Here is a 19,938-nt window from a genome sequence, read left to right as displayed (position 1 = left end):
CTAGGTTTCATAAACTGCATGCATGGCTACCTACATTATACAAAGTACACCTTGAACAATATTTAAAAGTAGGAATATAACCAGTGTCGGACTGGGACACCAGGGGCCCACCCCAAAACCTTGGACCAGGGGCCCACCAAAGAACCATAGACCAGGGGCCCACTCTCAGTACTATTATTATTATTCTCCTCAATCACCTCTATTCTCCTAGTCTCTATTCTTACATACTATAATCTATTATTCCAGCTATTTAGCCTCTTTATTCTCAAAGAAATAGGAAATGACCATTAGATAGGCCAAATCTTTAGCAGCACAAGGGCCCCCAAACACCTGGGCCCACCGGGAGTTTTCCTGGTATCCCGGTGGGCCAGTCTGACACTGAATATAACAAAAGAGCCCACCAAAGCAAATAACTTTCTCTGTCATCTAAGGGGGACACAGGGACACTGGGGTTAAGCTCCACCCTCCAGGAGGCAGGACACTGGAATTTGAGTTAAGGGGCGTGCCAGAGGGTCTGGCTTACCCCCACATCAACCAACCTATTCAGTTTTTAAGTGTCCTGCTTCATAGGAGGATGGACAATTCTTTGGTAGAAGATAAGAAGACAAAAAAGGGGGTCCCCCAGGAACAGGGGTCCCTGTATCCAGCTGGGGGGAGCCCTCCTTTGGGGGAAGCCTTACCTGGTCATTCCTAGCCACATAGGCTATATCGACCACCCACTGACTTCTGCACCAGGTTCCGGACTGCAAAAGCCTTGGACGCTAAACACTGTGGTTCCTTGGACGCCGCCGAGGAGGAAGGTAATGAGAAGGGGAAGGCCCCTGGTGAGCTTAGGCAAAGGGAGGAGAGCTTAGGCAAAGGGAGGAGAGCTGCCCTAGCTTCACGCTATCCTCAGTACCTGCCTACTCTTCTTCTCACTTCCTGTGTCTTCTAAGCTCACTTGGGGCCTTCCCTTCTCCTTGCCTTCCTCCTCGGCGGCGTCCAAGGAACCACATTGTTTAGGACCCAGGGGGAACAGGCACGTCAGCATCGCGCTGGTCCTGAGTGCTTCTGGCGCCTCTTCTGGTTCACGCCATTGATGGAACGCATATGCGTTCCAGGTGCCATTTTGAAATGTGCGATTCAGCATTCAGACTGCACAGACACAGCAGCTGCACTCGGAGGACTCCCTCTTTCTCAAAGGGCACTGGAGGCACCTGCATTCATCCTCAGGGAGACAGGAGACTTAGATAGGCAGGCACAAGCTAATTATTAAATAATAAATAAACGGCAGTGCCCAGGGCAAGGCAAAAATTCTTGTGCCCACCTCTTCAGCCGGTACCTCTGAGCACATGGTAGATGGTAAGTCAGGGGGCCTATTGCCAGTCCAAAATTTCAGGGTGTCAGACCGAGTCTCTTTGCAGAACATGCTCTAAGAGTCTTGTAGTGGCAGCCATGCCAGGGAATATACTCACTGCTACCCAGGCTGCTTCTGACCAGGAGGACGCTATACCAGATGGTATCACAGGTACTTCTTCAGACCCACCTGCTCCGCTTTTGGCCATTCAACTCACCCAGTCTCTGGCTTCTCTACAGAGTTTGCCCTCCATAGCAGACAACCTTGGAAAAGCACTAGCCAAGCTTGGTCAGAAACCCAGCACCAAGCGCATAAGACCTGATACCGCTAGAGGGGGTGCTACTATCCATACCCCATCGGACGCCTCATCAGCCGCAGCAAACGCTTCTCAATCGGAAGGTGAGCTTCCACCATCCGCGGGGTCCTCGGAGGAAGAGGACAATAACGAGGATACTAAAGGTCGCGAGGTGCAGCATGATATTGATAATATCATCAGGGGAGTTTTGGATGTTATAAAAATCTCCCATTCCGCTGACCAAGCACAAACAGTAGGATTGTTCAAAAGACAACACAAGTCCTCGACTGTTTTTCCTTCACATGAACAACTAGTCAGCATCATACAGGAGGAATAGAATTTTCCGAAAAAGAAATTCCAAGCTACTCGAAAGTTTTCAAAGTCCTATCCCTTTTCCAAAGACTTGGTAGATAAATGGTCACTGCCTCCATCGGTCGATGCCCCAGTTTCCAGGCTGTCCAAGGCCACAATACTGCCAGTCACTGATTTGGCAGCGTTCAAGGATTCCTCTGATAGACGGCTTGAAGGTTTCCTAAGGGCGGTCTACTCAACGTCTGGGTCCTCCCTGTGTCCCATTCTGGCCTCCACCTGGGTAGCCAGGGCCATTCAAGCTTGGTTTGAATCCCTTATCAAGGACATACCAGAGGGAGTGCCGAGGTCTGAATTGTTCGCTTCAACTCAAGCAATAGCAGAGGCCTCGGCTTATCTGTGTGACACCAACCTCGACGCTACACCGATTACTGCTCGTACTTCAGCATTATCGGTAGCGGCCCGTAAAACACTATGGCTCAAGAACTGGACGGCCGACCTCAGCTCAAAGAAGTCACTTACTTCCCTACCCTTCAAAGGGCAGTGGCTCTTTGTTGAGGAGTTGGAGAAAATTATCTCCCAGGCAACAGGGGGAAGAGCACCTTCCTTCCCCAACATAAGAGCAGAGTGACCTCATCGAACAGACAAGGAAAACATTTTTGGGGCCAAAGTGGTCGGTACACAAGACGCAGTAGTCCTCCCCAACGTTCTCACTTTCGAGCCAAACCAGGTGACAAAGGATGCCCAGCATGGAAGACCAGCAAGTTTCACAACAAACCATCAACCGATAAGTCTACCTCAGGTTGATGGGGCGCGCCCTCCAGAGTCGCGGCAGCCGATAGGGGACAGGCTACTAAGATTCCGGGAGGTGTGGAAACGACATTCAACCTGGGTTGACGAAATCGTCTCAAAGGGCTACCACTTGGACTTTTCCTCTCAGCCCCCCAGAAAATTCCTTATGTCCAGAGTTCCCAACAGTCTCACCAAAGCTCAATCCTAGACTGCATATCCAAGATGGAACAAAACGGAGTGATTGTACTGGGGGAATCGAACCCGGGCAGCTTATGATGTCACTAGATATCAAGGATGTGTATCTTCACATACCGATATGGCCGCCTCATCATCGATTTCTGAGATTCGCTTTCAGGAACCATCACTTCCAGTTTGTGGCTCTCCCCTTCGGGCTGTCGTCGGCACCCAGAGTGTTCACCAAACTGATGTCGGTGACAGCAGCGTCCTTACGTCTTCAGGGTATCTCGGTGACACCATACTTGGTCGACCTTCTACTGAAGGCCAGGACAGCAGAAAGGGGCACAGAGGATCTCCACAAAGTGTTAACATTGCTGCAGAGTTTCGTTTGGACGATCAACTGGGACAAGTCCAGTCTACTGCCCAGGAACCAGGTGACGTTTTTGGGTCTAGACTTCAACACCCTGACACAGCGGGTGAGTCTTCCACAAGACAAGCAGAAGAAGCTAAGGAACCAAGTCAACTTGTTGGTCTCCTCCCAGCGGCCGATGATTCATCTAAGACTCATGAGAGTCTTAGGATCAATGGTCTCATCGATAGAATCGGTGCCTTTCGCCAAGATACATCTGCGTCCTCTTGAGGCCAACATCCTTTCGAGCTGGAAAGGGGGGTCCCTGTCACAAAGATTCTTCCTCTCCCAACCCACGAGGGAGTCTCTCTGATGGTGGCTACAAATCGACAATCTGGCACGGGGACAATCTTGGGCCACCCAAGATTGGACTGTGATAACGACAGATGCCAGCCTCCTAGGCTTTGGGGGAACATTGTACAATCTGTCACTACAGGGACCATGGTCCTCACCCGAGACCAGGCTTCCCATAAACATCCTAGAACTCCAAGCCGTGAGATTTGCGCTGAATCACTGGTCCAAAGGACTTCAGACAAAAGCAGTTTGAGTTCAGAGTGACAACGCTACCACGGTAGCCTACATAAACAGACAAGGAGGTACCCACAGCAAGGCAGCACTAGCGGAGGCCCAACAGATCCTATGCTGGGCAGAGCTCAACTCAGTGAGACTATCAGCTGTTCACATTCCAGAAGTGGAAAACATAAAGGCGGATTTCCTCAGTCAAAATCAATCCCGAAGAACAGGAGCTTCATCCAGAGGTGTTTTTGCGGAACTGTCGGCACATTGGGGACAACCTCAGATAGATCTCATGGCGTCCAGAACCAATCACAAAGTGACAAATTTCTTCGCCCGGTCACGGGATCCGCTGGCAGTGGGAGTGGATGCCATGACTCAGACTTGGAGCTTCAACCTAGCTTATGTCTTTCCTCCGCTTCCCATGTTGCCACGGGTTCTGAAGAAGATCAAATAGTCACACACCACAGTGATTGTAATTGCTCCTTATTGGCCCAGAAGAACCTAGTTCTCAGATCTACAAGAGTTATTCATAGAGCAACCGGTCCGCCTGACGCCCAGGGCCGATCTTCTTCTGCAGGGGCCCATAGTTCATCACAATCCTGGCCTATTCACTTTGACGGGATGGCTGTTGAAGCAGACATCTGGAGACGGCAAGGCATAAACAAAGAAGTCATTGTCACGATGTTGAAATCGCGCAAGCTCGTGTCATCCAAATCATATCACAGGGTTTGGCGTAGCTACTGGACTTGGTGTGAAGAAGCAAATCTTCCCTTACTTGAGTGCAACGTACCAAGAATTCTGTCCTTCCTTCAACGGGGCATTCAGTTGGGTCTAAAGCTGAGTTCATTGAAGGTACAGGTCTCAGCACTGTCTGTGCTTTTTCAATCTCGACTGGCGCTCGACAATTCTGTTTGGAATTTTCTTCAGGGCGTAGCACATGTTGCACCACCGTTTCGCCCTCCGATCCCAGGATGGGATCTCAACATAGTACTGGAGTCTCTTTTCTATCCTCCGTTTGAACCACTCGGAACGGTATCAGAAAAATGGCTTACCTGGAAGGTAGTCATCCTTATGGCTATTTCATCGGCCAGAAGAGTTTCAGAGCTAAGTGCCTTGTCGATCGATCCGGCCTTCTTAGTGTTCCACAAAGACAAGGCAGTGTTATGTACAGTACCATCCTTTCTGCCTAAGGTGGTTTCGGCATTCCATATAAAATCAGGAAATTGTGGTTCCATCATTGTGTCCAGAACCCAAGAATGCTAAGGAAAGACGACTCCACAGTCTGGATGTCGTCAGAGCTCTACACTGGTACCTAGAGAAGTCCAAACCCTTCTGAAAATCTCAAAGGCTGTTCGTAGTTCCCTCCGGTCCGCGGAGAGACATGGCAGCATCCAAGGCTTCCATTGCACGATGGATTAAGGAGACTATCCATCAGGCCTACATCTCCAAGGGAAGATCTCCACCAGAAGGCGTTCGAGCACACTCCACAAGATCTGTGGGACCTTCTTGGGCATTGCGCATCTCTGCCTTTCTAGAGCAGATCTGTAGAGCGTTCATACTTTTACCAAATACTACCATATGGACGCATTTTCATCTTCAGAGGCCTCTTTTGGCCGCAAGGTGTTACACTCTGTTGTGCAATAATGTGTAAAAAATTTCCTTGTGCCCACCCGTTGTGATTGGGGCTGCTTTGTTAAGTCCCCAGTGTCCCTGTGTCCCCCTTAGACAACAGAGAAAAGTAGTGGAACACAGGGCATCCCGCCATTTATAGATGTTGACCGCATTGCTCCATGAGGGGAAAATCCCCCTGAATTACCTGTTCTGCAAGTTATGTTTTGATTAATCTGATTATATGACTCTTCTCAGCAGTCTCTTTGGTACAAACTGAATAGGCTGGTTGATGTGGGGGTAAGCCAGACCCTCTGGCACGCCCCTTAATTCAAGTGTCCTGCCTCCTGGAGGGTGGAGCTTAACCCCAGTGTCCCCCTATTGACTACAGTGAGTATCAAAAATCCTGTTTTGGTGGTTACCTGCTTGCCTGTTTGAAACATGTGCCTTTTTTTTAACAATAATATTGAAATGATTTAAACCTATAGCTCTAATGAGACAATCAGTGATTCCTTCTCTAGACATTTCTCTAACAGTTATGATCACAGACAGCTACAGTATATATAGTAGGTTTTGATCATCATGAACATGGTTACCAAATGTGGTTGCAGTACAAATGTAGCCCTTGAATCTTACTAAACAGTACAAAATATTGCTTTTCAGTACCCCAGAAAGAAAAATTCTCTAGACAGAATTTTACAAACACTGACTGCATGCACTGAACTAGGATGAATCATTGGAAACCTATGTAGAGATAGGTAGTTTAACCAGTTTTTACTTCAAAAAAACCAAAGAACATATGTTTAACTCAGAAAGAGGAATGTAGGTGGTGATCAGTTTCTTACATAAAGAATTCGAGAGAGGGAGGCATATACAGTTTCTCAACTATTAGCTGCCACACAACCTTTACATTATGCATAAAGATATGGAGGTTGAATATGTTTGCTGAAAAACAAAATAAAAGATTTCTTTATATTGCTCAAAGGTAAATCATTTGATTGTATGTATGTCACTGGCAAACATGTCATAATAAAATCTGTAAAGCTATAGATTACATCTAAAACTGTGTCTAGCCTAGAGTGTTTGTTTTACAAGAGACATTTCAGATATCTGCCACAAAAAATATTGTTTAAGATTTCTTCACTATAAAGCTCTTCTACCAGAAATATGTGTCCAGCTTTTTCCAAGCTGCGGCTGAGTTAGTTAACATACCATATGATTGATGACTATTTATATTATACAGTTGGATGTTATAGAAAAGGTATAGCCCTTAGTGTATGATGTACCATAAAACTAATTTGGAAGGACCCATTTGTGTAGCTCTAAATAAAATTATTTGAATCACCAAGCAATTCATCCAAAGTATTACAAATGATTCCAGCACAACTGGACGTGTGTTTTTCATTTGACTTTTATACCTATAATTCTATAACAAGTATTCATTTCAGGTAACATAGTACCATATTCTAAAGGAATTTAATAAAAACATTGGGGAACAACATGGGTAATTTCACAATGACAGCAGTGGAAGGAGCTGCAAGTAGACATCAGATAGCAGTGATCAAACAACTGAACCCAGTGAGTAAAACTTGGCAGTTTGCAGTTAACACTGATGTCTGCATGCTATGGCTCTTATTGTCAATATTCCAAAGTAAAAATTCAGGACAATTTTGCGCCAGGCCATGTTTTGCCCTTAAAGCATAATGCGATCTTACCAGTGACACCAAAATTTATACCCTGGTTCCTAAAGCATTGTGACTAGTGATGGGCGAATCTGACCCATTTCGATTTGCGAAACAGCTTAAAATTCACCAATCAATTGAATTCTATATCGCATGACATTTTTTTTCACCCATTGGAGTCTATAGGTGTCTTTTTCACGGCAAAACCTGATGAAAATTTTCACTCACCACCAATTGTGACAACACCTACCTAAATATGTGTGTCTATCCTTTCAGGGGGAGCCCTGTTTTGAAATCAATAGTCATTGGCTGTCAAGGAGGCACTGCATAAACTCTGCCTTGATAGCACATGATGCTGTATTAAAAGGACATTCCATTATAATTAAAAAATAACCGTGTATTGATGCCAGAAAAGATTGTGCAAAGTACGTTTTTGTGAAGAAACATTGAAATAGCTTTAGTAACTTGGATGCTAAATGAATAACTCCTTCTGTTTTTTCATAATAGCCATTCTGTCTTGCTTTATGACTAAAATGCTATCTATAAAACGTCAAGTGTTGTTCACCACCAAACTCCTGTTAATGTGCTCTCTTTCCAAATAGGTCACCAGAGCAGACCAGATTCAATATATGAAACATCGTAAGGTAGGATAGAGCATTCAAACTGCAGTCTCTTCTGCAAAAAACTTTTATTCTATCACGACATGTTTCGGATCACATGGATTCTTTTTCAAAGTGAAAAAGGATCCATGTGATCCGAAACATGTCGCGATAGAGTAATAGAATACAGCCTTTATAATACAAAAAAGGACATTCGTTTCTTAGAAATAGTTTGATTATTTTATTTAGGTACAAACTTTAAATGTAATATGGGCCTATTGGTCTAATGATCTAAAGGGATGCCTCTTCTACCATAAAATAACACTCCCAGGTTGACAAACCATTCTTCATAACGGAGACAAACATTTCTCTCTGGACAGTCTCTATTGCAATAATATGCTTCATGAAACATTCCATTCTAGATGAGGCCTTATTGGTGTTTTGTGAAGGAAGGATTACACATGTATATTGTGGACCATGCAGAACCCAACTAAGAACCCTACACCAAATGAATGTACCATTGACAACCATCTTCTGAACAGAATTATTTAGCCAGTACAAAAAGCATTACATAGAAGAAGCCACTGGTATAGAGTCAAATCTAGGATCTAACCCCGTTGATGCAAATTAGCAGTTCTAACCATGGTGCTACCATGCTGCAGCACTGGATCAAAAGCTTTAATAAAATACAAATGGCCACATCTACTGCAATCCCACTGTCCACTTTTCTACATATTACTTCATAAAAGGAGTACATTTGTTTGCTATGATCTCCATGTGCATTCAGAAACCTTACCAGTGTAATGGACGAAGGTCATAGCTTATGATCTGGACATTGAAAACAAACTGTGTTCTTGTCAGTGAAAATGCCCAGAAATATTTCCATAGGAACAGTTCAATATTAAAAATAATGGTAATGTATTGGCAGTAATCAAAGTAACCATGTTTTGTCAAGGTTTGATAATAAATTGTTCTACTCTGACAGCTAATAAACTAATCTGCTATATTGGCTGTGCCCCAGCCTCACACCCCTTCCTCTCCACGCATTCCCCAATCCAAAGACATACAGTTAATATACCAGAGCTAAGTGCACAAGTATAAATAAGAGAGAGTGTACACCTTTAAGGTCTAATAGGATAGGGACCTGTGGTACCGTATATAAAGGATAATAACATTTACAATGAGAAACTGTAACAGTTGTCTTTCCAAAATCACTGCAGGTTTTGTTTTCAAAACAGAGAATTAGTACTAATTAAACCTAAACTTGAGTGACCTGTCTATGTCTATTGCTGTACTTCACAGATACAATACACCACATGTATTACTAGAAATATGTACTGTTTATTCTGTAAGATTCACACTGGCTTAGGTGAGATTTGTTGCTGTTTCCATATGAACACCGAACTGCTGACACTCATGGGCACTTTAATATGGATGATATTCTATTTAGAAGTAGAAAGATACAATGGGCCACATACCATACACAGAGGAAAATTCTAGTACATAAGTAAGTAAACAGGCATGTAAAGTAGAAATGTGCCTCATTACAGCAAAATGAAAAACAGCATTTGGTAATACTGGAAAATATTTATTTAACGGTGTTTATGAATTTTATTTCTTTATAGTGGGAGTAGAATTATATTTATCATGCTGATTGTGTAGACAAGAGTTGTCACGCTAACTCTGTGGAGTTGAGACCCTGTTTGTGTTTTGAAGTCACAAAGGATATGCAATTGTACAGCAAGCCCATGTTTCTTTTATTAAGCAAATATTTAATAACCCAGCAGGTCTGGAAATTGATGAATAATATCTATATCCCAGCCATTAGTTATTACTTTTGTTTACACAGGGAACTCCCAGCAGTTAAAGATTAACAGAGATCTACATTTGCAGCAAAGCTTGTTGATCTGCACATAATCAACAGGCCTTCGCAATGTAACTACGTAGCTTAATGTATAACTAAGTAGCTTAATGTATAAGGGAAACAAATGTTATACAGTATCTTTAATCGATAAGGCATAAGCATAGTACACACAGCTTACATTTACTCTCTGAACCGCTATTTACATGTAAGGCCATGAACATCACTTTAATGAAATCAAATATTCAGCAGAATGATTAGAGTCAAGGGCATCATTTCGAAAAAAATTACTGAAATTAGTGAAATATTTATACAACTGGTATTCTTTGACATGATTCCTTACGCGTAAAGAAAATTAAAATATATACATACATTTTCCATTAAGCCATACTTGTATGGATATCCCAAAGTATCTCAAGTCAAGCAAAGTTCAGCATACAGTTTGAAAATGTGGGGCTTCACTACTGTGGAAGGTTTATTGGGAACTTAAATAAACTCCTTCTAGACCAGCTATTTTAACATTCTTATCCGAGACAACTCTTCTATGAGGCCAATACTGGTCACACTTTTTAGGCATCCCTTGTGATCCAACCCATTTCCTGTTATGGATGCCTTGAATTGCATCATTTTAGCCAGTGAGTTCATAAAAATCCCTAATAAATGGTAGGCCCTCTGAATCACTCTTCCAGGGTCGGACTGGGGGGCCCGGGGCCCACCGGGACTGCTGGTCCAGGGCCCCCCGCCCCCCTACTGCGCCGCTGGAACGCCACCATGCGCGAGCGCACTTCTCGGCGCGCATGCGCAAGCAGCGATGCGGTGCGCATCGCCGAAAACTTTTTACAATTTTTTATACTATTAGAGGGGGTCTGGCCCGGCGGGGGCCCACGAGGGTCGGGGCCCACCGGGTTTTTTCCCGGTGTCCCGCCGGGCCAGTCCGACACTGCACTCTTCCACGCCTTCTGGAGTTAAGCTGGCCATAGATGTTGAGATTTTTAAAAGATCAGATCCTCATCGTGAGACCACGATTTTCTCGGAACGATCGTACGATCTTACGAATTTACCATCAACTAAAAAGACCAATTTGCCAGGAAAACAAAGGGGAGCTGCCTGCTTGGCCCTGCAAACATAGATAAATTGCACTGGGGCCGACAAAAATTTTTTTAACCTGGCCGATCAATTTCCTGACAGATGTCGGCTGAAAAATCGTACAGCTGCCTGTAATGAAACCCAAAGATTCTGCTCAGCAGGGACAAAGATAAGAAATGTATCAACTAAATGTATCCATTTAGAACAGTTTACAGGGTCGGCGACACCCCTCCCAGAGCAGCTTTAGAAGGTGAAAAATGACACTTTACACTTCAATATTAGAAAAAAGCTGACACACAGAAAATAGAAAGTAACTGGAACACTTCGTTATTTCTGGTGATCTATCTGAAGACAACCAGATCTTTGAAGGTGAACCACCCCTTCAAGAGAATTCAGGTTTAGGAGTTTGGTCAAATTTTTTTCATTAGAGTGACAAAAAGTCGAGTCGAGTTTTAGTAAATAACCCCCCAATGTTGTTACATGTAAATCTGCCTGTAGGCTGTTTCAATGAAACAGTTAAGTGCTTTCAGTATTGGACTGGCATTCTATGCCAATTACAAACACACTTTTTAAATGAATATCAAAAATGTATAAAAGAAACAGGTTTTACAGTAAAATTCAAGGACAAGAAAAAAAAGATTTCTAGGACTCAAAATCATAAGCTCGTCATACACATAAAATAATAGCTTTTTTTTAAAGATTATTTTTATATGTATGGTGCCCTGCTGTTCCAAAACCTATATACATGTATTACTGATATTGATCACTTCAAAAATCCAGGCCTGTGGAATTGGTATATAAATCCTTCAACTCCGACTCCTCAGTTTATGGTACCTCCGACATTTCTGTTTTAAAGGAACAGTAACACAAAAAAAATGTATCAAAGTAATTACAATATAATGTACTATTGCTCTGCACTGGTAAATTCCAATTTGAATGGCTGCCCCCATGGATACACAGCAGCTCATTTATATAAACCGTAGTAGTCTTTCTAAAGCAAACACACAGCTTTTACCAGTGCATGAGAACAGTATATTTCTGTCTATGTTAATTACTTTAAAACACTTTTTTTTGGTGTTACTGTTCCTTTAATAAACAGGTATGGGACCTGTTATCCAGAATGTTCGGGACCTGGGGTACTCCGGGTAATGGATCTTTCTGTAATTTGGATCTTCATACCTTTAGTCTACTAGAAATTGTATGAACATTAAATAAATCCAATAGGCTGGTTTTGCTTCTAATAAGGATTAATTACATCTTAGTTGGGATCGAGTACAAGCTACTGTTTCATTATTACAGAGCGAAAGGAAATAATTTTTAAAAATTTGGATTATTTGATTATAATGGAGTCTATGGGAGATGGCCTTTCCATAATTCTGAGCTTTCCAGATAACGGGTTTCCGGATAACGGATCCCACACCTGTACTAATATATTTCCCATGTTGATTGAAAGAAGTTAAGTACACAAGATACAAGGCATTTTATCACTACCAAAGTTCAGCAATTTTATTTGCATTAAAGTTACTAGGCGACTGTGACTCCAGATACCCACATTTTCTTACAACTCCACAATTCTGCAAAAATTGGGTTGGTGCCCTCAGCCTTAGAGTCTAAGATCTAAGCTCCAAACCAAAGGAGCAAAGAAACTTAACTCTTTGTGTACAATGCTCTTTTGATATCACTTAAGTATAATTGGATAAACTGAAAACTGATCTTATTAAAACCGCAAGTAATTCAATGCCCCTGATTTTTTGTTACTGCATTTTGTCCTAAGACGTCAATAGGATCAGACCATAAAAGTATATGTAAGTCTTTAATACAAAGTGAGAGATCTCACCCATGAGTTAAAACAGTCTCAATTTTATTTGAGCTGTGCCTAGATAAATATTTCAGATTACACCTAACATTAAGGGGCCTATTTATGAAGCCTCAAAATTTTCTGGTTGAGCTTTAAAGGGGGAAAAAAATCCACATTTTTAATGGGAATTTTTTTCCCCGAGATATTATTATTCTCTGAAGCTGCCAAAAAAATTATCTAAAACACTCCAGCTAAAACCTGTCAAAGTCATGTAAAAGACAGATGGTCCTTTTAACAGTTGGAAGATGTTTTAGCTTTCACGATTCTCAATACTTTTGGGCTATTTGATGCTGGTTTTCATTTTATAATCTGATAAATTTGAGATTTTCAGGAGACAATTTGATAAAGTCGAGTTTTCTGGGCGATGATTCGAAATAAACTGACACGCGATTTTGTCGAGACATTGATCTAAATTGTTAGTAAATTAAGACAGATTATGGATGGGAGTTAGGATGAATTTGTTTTAATTAAAAAATTAGAAAATACAAGTTTTAGTAAATAAACCCCTATATGTGAGATTAAAGAAATCAACACCAGAAAAGCAGCAGGCACTCAAAGATCCCATGGACAGGTATAGTAATAAAAAGGAACTACTACACAGAGCTTGATCAAGTGCTGAGTAGTGCAAAACAGGTAAGGCTACACAGTACACCTTTGAACATTTACCAACAACCATTATAGTTTTACCACTAAATGACAAAAAATGACTTACCCTGGAAACAGACATCTGATTTGTGGTTAATGTACCAGTCTTGTCTGAACAGATGACAGAAGTGCACCCAAGTGTCTCAACAGATGGAAGGCTCCTTACAATGGCATTCTTTTTTGCCATGCGACGTGTACCCAAAGCCAGACAGGTCGTTATCACAGCTGGAAGTCCCTCTGGAATAGCTGCTACAGCCAATGCCACTGCAATTTTAAAATAGTAGATCGCACCACGAAACCAGGAGCCACCATGCACAGGGTCATTAAAGTGGCCGATATTGATCACCCAGACAGCTACACAGATAAGGGAGATGACTTTTGAGAGCTGCTGACCAAATTCATCAAGCTTCTGTTGTAACGGTGTCTTCTCAGGTTCAGTCGCAACCATTTGGTTTCTGATCTTTCCAATTTCTGTGTAAATACCAGTGGCAATTACTATCCCCACTGCCTTTCCAGCTGCAATATTTGTGCCCTAAAGAGGGTGATATATTATAATTATATTAGATTCACATAATGAACTATGTATGTTTAGATGACATTAGACAATTAATAAGCATTAATAAACCATAAAACAATTACAATTAAAAACACAAATGGGGTTATGTAATAAAGGGCACTGGGTTTGCCCAGGAGCATTTAATTTTGAAATCTGGCCTAAAGCTAAACATGTCAGTTTCCCAGGTGCCCTCAGTCATGCGACTCTGTGCTCTGATAAACTTAAACAGAACAGTGGTTAAGGTAACCAGATAACAGATACCTGACACCTGCATTGCTAAAAATGTTCTTGTGCCACACTTAGCAGTAGTTATGAGAACATTACTCAATAGTAAAAACCCAAGTCGCAACTCCTTCAGTTACACGGAGTAGGAAAAAATTACCTTTATTGGTTCAAGAATACATTTTTAAATTGTAGAATGAATTACGTGCAATGTACACAGAGTGATTTATAAAAATGATACCATAAAAATCATGACAGAATCATTTTAAGCCTATTAATTACCGGTTAATTACCGGTATCTCTTAGTTATGATCAAATTCCGGGTACTGTTGTATTATTACAAATAACAAGCTTAAAATTTTAAAACACTTTAACTATTTGATTAAATCAAGTCTATGGGAGATGGGTTTCCGGATAACAGCCCATGCTGATGCAAGTTTTATTATTGCTTTCAGTTATACGATTAGTTTTTATGCCATTTATTATCTTTTTAAAGTTCTAAATCAGTTTTGAAGACGATTTTCTGTTTTACAGACATAATTTTTGTGTTTTAGTTGCTCTGGTTTTCATCCTACACATAAACCCATATTACAAAAATATAGGTGTACAGTTACATATTTCTAGACAAATTAAAACCCCTCAGTTGGTATATGAAGAACAAACAAACGAAAAAAACACACATTTTTTTTCAAACATATTTTTTAGCCAAAATTCCTCCGTACCGGTTATCATGGATGAAATATAGTAGTAGGGTACTTAAAGGGGTTCTTTCAAATATGTTTTCATTTCAGCTGTTTCAGGTGAGAGATACCAGAAATAAAGAGTTTTTCAGTTGTTTTACCTCAAGTTAGAATACATTTGGAGACTTCTGAAAACTTACACCACATTTACCAAAAAAGTAAACAGCCTATTTCTTGTTCCTTTGAAAAGGGATTGATTCTGGGACTTAAATGTCTCTCTGCTTTCCAGAGAATATGAGCACACCCCTCTATGCAAAGCTGAGGGATGTCAATGCCCAGAATCAATCTATTCATGGTGCAAGGTGAGATAGGGTTTGCATTACACTGCAAACCTAAAGGGTGTTGAGAAATTGTTCAAGCTTTCCTTTCAACCAGTGGTATCAGGTATGCTTGTGTAAATAACAAATTTACATTTATTTTTGAAAGTTTATTATGCACCTTTTTTTAACATAAGCCCAACCAATGAGGGATGAAAAAGGGATAGTTTGTGTGTTCCCAATCAGTTTACTGATTTAGGAATGGAAGCATTTTACTTGTCTTCTCCCAAGACCAAGTGGTTGAGGGTCATGTATGACCCTCCCACCATGTCTGAACCCTGGCTAAGGGGTGGTCAGGACCCCTACCAGATTGCCTGCCACAAGATGGGGTCTTTCATGGTCCCATTACAATTACCCATTCATAAACATCAACCCCACCCGCCAAGGGGTTGGGAAAACGGTGTATTAAGGGTATCACCTTCAAGTAATAAGGTGATTTGTATACTCCAATCTCACCATTAATATGGTGGGGTCAAGGGCATGACAATGGGCTTCAAGGGCATAAAAATATAAAATAAGCTATAGTTACGCCAAAAATTTTCTAGCAAAATGTTGCCAGGCCTTTTCTTTGCATCTTACTTTAGTTAAGACTTTAATATGGTGGGGTCAAGGGCATGACAATGGGCTTCAAGGGCATAAAAATATAAAATAACAAGCTATAGTTATGCCAAAGATTTTCTAGCAAAATGTTGCCAAGGCCTTTTCTTTGCATCTTACTTTAGTTAAGCCTGAATGCAAATAATGTCTGGTAGATTAATGCAAAAATGTGTAGTTTAGTGAACAGACCCCTCCATTGTTCATTTCATATCCATGAAAAATACTTTATCCTTGGCAAGGAAAACAAAATCTGCAAATCTATAGACAGAGATTGTTCTCTGAATAGAATATGCAATTTCTAAGAATCACAATTTCGGATTTTGCTACAAATTAACTATATGAAATAAAGCCTTGCTTAAAGGGGTTGTTCATCTTCCAAACACTTTTTTCAATTCAATTGTTTTTAGATTGTTCCCCAGGAATAAAGACTTTTTTCAATTACTTTCCATTATTTATTTTTTACTGTTTTTCCAAAGTCTAAGTTTAAAGTGTAATGTTCCTGCCTCTGATGTTTCAGTCTGGCAGCTCAGTAATTCAGGTTCAGACTCTAAACTGTTACAATTTTGCAACATTTAGTTGATACATTTCTCAGCAGCAGCTCTGGAATATTAGCAACTATTGTATCAATTCTAACAGCTGCCTGTAATGAAACTCAGAGATTCTGCTAAGCAGGGACAAAGATAACAAATGTATCAACTAAATGTATCAATTTAGAACAGTTTACAGGGTCAGTGACCCCCCTCCCAGGGCTGCTTCAGAAAGTAAAAAATGACACTTTACACTTCAATATTAGAAAAACGGTTACACTTAGAAAATAGAAAGTCATTGGAAAAAGTTGTTATTTCTGGTGTTCTATCTGAAAACAACTAGTTGTTTGAAGGTGAACCAGCCCTTTAAGTTTCCATTATATTTTATTCCTATCCAGACACGTATTATGCAAAAAGCCTTTGTCTTCAGTAACTTATTTTTCCCATAGGCATCATATGGGATGCATTTTCAGCAGTGGCAGGGGTACTGCTGCCATGGGGTAAGTTGAAAAACTGGCCTCAGGCAGAAGCAGCAGCGGCCAAATTACCAGGGGCAGCAAAAATCTGCTCCTGGTAACTTTAAGAGCTGAATTTCCAGTCAATAAACTGGAAATTCAGCTCTCCTAGTGCAGACAGCACAATTGCACTACCAGCACTAGCGATGTGCCCCTTCCCCCCAGACTCCCTCCTACGCAAAAATCGGGGGGGCGATCGTAGGAGCCGCTTTAGGCAGCGAGAGGCAAAAAATCACCCCTAAGCAGTGTTCTGCTGACTGATGATAAACATGATGGACAGTAAGTGGTGGAGGAACACAAGCATTTGTATGATGTATATACAGAAACTTAGACAAAATATTTGTTTCACTTCTTTTGCTGCATTCCTGCATTACTTTTAGAGTTTCATTAAAAAAATTTAACACTTACAGAAAAAAGCATATTTTTCTTGTCCTGATTAACAGCTCTTGGGTCTGGAATAGGATCTGTATGTTTTGTCACAGACACAGATTCCCCTGAAAAATATAAAGCACAGTCAATACCAGTATAAGCGTTGCACTTTGTTAAATGTGCTGTGCTTCCATAATAAAAAAAAAACATTAAAGTTGGTACAACATTAAAAATTTTGGTTTGAAATGTAAAAACAATTCTAATTAGCAAAGTAATTGCTCAAACCTGTAAGAATAGACTGATCAACACGAAGTGTAGTAGATCGAATCTCTGTAATTCGAATATCAGCAGGTACCTTGTCTCCAACTAGAATGAAAAAAAAGAAATAAAATCATGAGCTCAGAAAGCATTTTACAGAAAATGCCCTAAAACTATTTATATCAAGAAACCAGAACTGCTGTTTCTGGGCAAATTTACTTTTTGAACAGTATTGTGAGAAACGAGCAGTCAAAACACAACTTCCCATAGCGTCAGACACTGACAATATCAGAGGAGTTCTGCTCTGAAATACTCATTTTAGAACAGTGAAAAATGCAATTAGAAACCACAATAAACACCATGTTAATAGCATACAATTAAAGGTTAAATTCCCCTTTAACTCATTAAAATATAAACTTACAAATTATTATTGTGGAGATATAGAGATAGAGATATATATATATATATAAAACAAATCCACGAGAAGCCGACACTCTTGATATAGAGTGTTAGTATGCATCATTTAATCTCCAACAAATGCAAAAGAATCAGCACTCTCAGGTCTTAAAATTGTAGATAATATTTTTTGCCCCATCCAAGGCACAATTTTAAGACCTGAGATATATATATATATATAAATGTAATTAATTGTGTATGCTTCTTAGCTTGTCTGCATGTACTTGGTTAAAAACTGTAAAAGAGGGCCCAGTCTGGAAGCAGGCGTTTCAACTGTAGCAAAGAAAAAATGTGGTTTCCTAGGAGGATAATTCTGCAGTAATCTGCACAGCTAAGCAGAGCAGACAGAAAACACGAAACCACTATCTCACTTCTGGGGGCAGGGCAGTGGAAAATTATATAGAAATATAAATGAGCTTCTATAATTTAAAGAGGCAGATTTAATCTATTTCTGTGTGACTTTTTAGTTATTTTATTAAACTATAAGACCCCAGACATGCATATTAATGATACTTTATATGTATACCATATATTTTTTTTTTTAGAAATTACAGAAAAAAAACTACTTTAGCCTAGGTTTGCCATTTGGTCTATATTTACCCACTTAGGTTTGTCAGAATATGTACTTTCCAAAAAGATATGGTTTATGTGGCAAACTTAGTGTTAGGTGCTCTTATAGTGTGTACAATTCAAACCTTGCAACAGCCAAAGGTAAAACCAAAAAGAATAATAAACGCTTATATTCACTTTGGTGTCTCTACATGCCACTTAGGTAATTCTAAGCATTTGGGGCAGACTACAGTTCTGAAGACCCTTGGCATTCATATTTATTATGTTTTTTTTCCATCCTAGATTATTTTGCAGAAAACAGAACAACAAATGGGCCACAGAAAATGTAGCCTTACAGGGATATGAAAAGTCAATCAATAACTACCCACTGGATAAGAAATCATAAGTATGCTTTTTATCTGGTTTTGCTACAAACATGATTACCTCTGATTAAATATATCCAATGTAACAGGGCCCTTTTACAGTTTGTACAACTCTCTTTCTACACTAAAGGGATACTGTCATGGGCAAACATGACTTCTGCACTGAAATCCATTTCTCAAAAGAGCAAACGGATTTTTTTATATTCAATTTTGAAATCTGACATGGGGCTAGACATTTTGTCAATTTCCCAGCTGCCCCTGGTCATGTGACTTGTGCTTGCACTTTAGGAGAGAAATGCTTTCTGGCAGGCTGCTGTGTTTCCTTCTCAATGTAACTGAAGGAGTCTCAGTGGGACATGGGTTTTTACTATTGAGTGTTGTTCTTAGATCTACCAGGCAGCTGTTATCTGGTTACGTTCCCATTGTTCTTTTGTTTGGCTGCTGGGGGGTGGGAGGGAAGGGGCTGATATCACTCCAGCTTGCAGTACAGCAGTAAAGAGTGATTAAAGGTTATCAGAGCACAAGTCACATGACTTGGGGCAGCTGGGAAATTGACAATATGTCTAGCCCCATGTCAGATTTCAAAATGTAATATAAAAAATTCTGTTTGCTCTTTTGAGAAATGGATTTCAGTGCAGGATTCTGCTGGAGCAGCACTATTAACTGATTCATTTTGGAAAAAACAATTCCCATGACAGTATCCCTTGAAGAGTAAAGGTTCCCAATGGAAACCTTCAGCATTATCTCAAACCACAAAATAAGTGATGTAAAAATATTTTGCATAAAAAACTTTTACTATGCTCCCAGCAGCAGCAAGAGCACACCCCTTAGTGCTAATGTACAGAGTACTTTTGTGCCATGGGTGCATGCCAAACCCTGTGCTTAATGTTGGCCATAGGGATTACAGCAAAGTTTAGCACTTATTTAATATCATTGCAGAGCCGGGCCTACCCTGCCAGGCGCCCTAGGCAACCTGGCGGGCCACGGCGCCGGCTCAGTGTGCGTGAAACTGCGCATGCGCGAAACGGCGCTCCAGCGCGCATGCCCAAAACGGCACTCCAGCGCGCATGCGCAAAACGACACTCCAGCGCACATGTGCGAAAGGGCGTGCGCGCATGCGCAGAAGCGCATTTTCCGGAAGATTACACTCACCAGCCTGCGAGAGACGGGTCCGGACACGGGGTAGGCGGCAGAGCAGGTACGTGCCTGGCGCCCCCCCAGCTTTGCGCCCTAGGCACGTGCCTACTCTGCCTACCCCTAGTTCCGGCCCTGTATC

General features: G+C 41.0%; 1 protein-coding gene across 2 annotated transcripts in view; it reads right to left on the bottom strand.

Annotated features, from left to right (window-relative positions):
* atp2a3.S (ATPase sarcoplasmic/endoplasmic reticulum Ca2+ transporting 3 S homeolog) overlaps positions 1–19,938 on the bottom strand; it is a 96,489-nt gene that overhangs the window by 34,224 nt on the left and 42,327 nt on the right. For both annotated transcript variants that reach the window (XM_041584128.1, XM_018249697.2), the window contains exons 6-8: positions 17,302–17,382; positions 17,056–17,141; positions 13,241–13,705 (exon numbers count right to left, since the gene is read on the bottom strand). In XM_041584128.1, coding sequence (XP_041440062.1) covers positions 13,241–13,705; positions 17,056–17,141; positions 17,302–17,382 — 632 coding nt within the window. The remainder of the gene's footprint in view (positions 1–13,240; positions 13,706–17,055; positions 17,142–17,301; positions 17,383–19,938) is intronic.

The sequence above is a fragment of the Xenopus laevis genome, chromosome 2S (genome assembly GCF_017654675.1).
Source record: "Xenopus laevis strain J_2021 chromosome 2S, Xenopus_laevis_v10.1, whole genome shotgun sequence".
Lineage (NCBI taxonomy): Eukaryota > Metazoa > Chordata > Amphibia > Anura > Pipidae > Xenopus > Xenopus laevis.
The sequence above is the reverse complement of the archived record's forward strand: the minus strand, read 5'-3'. Positions and strand labels throughout refer to the sequence as shown.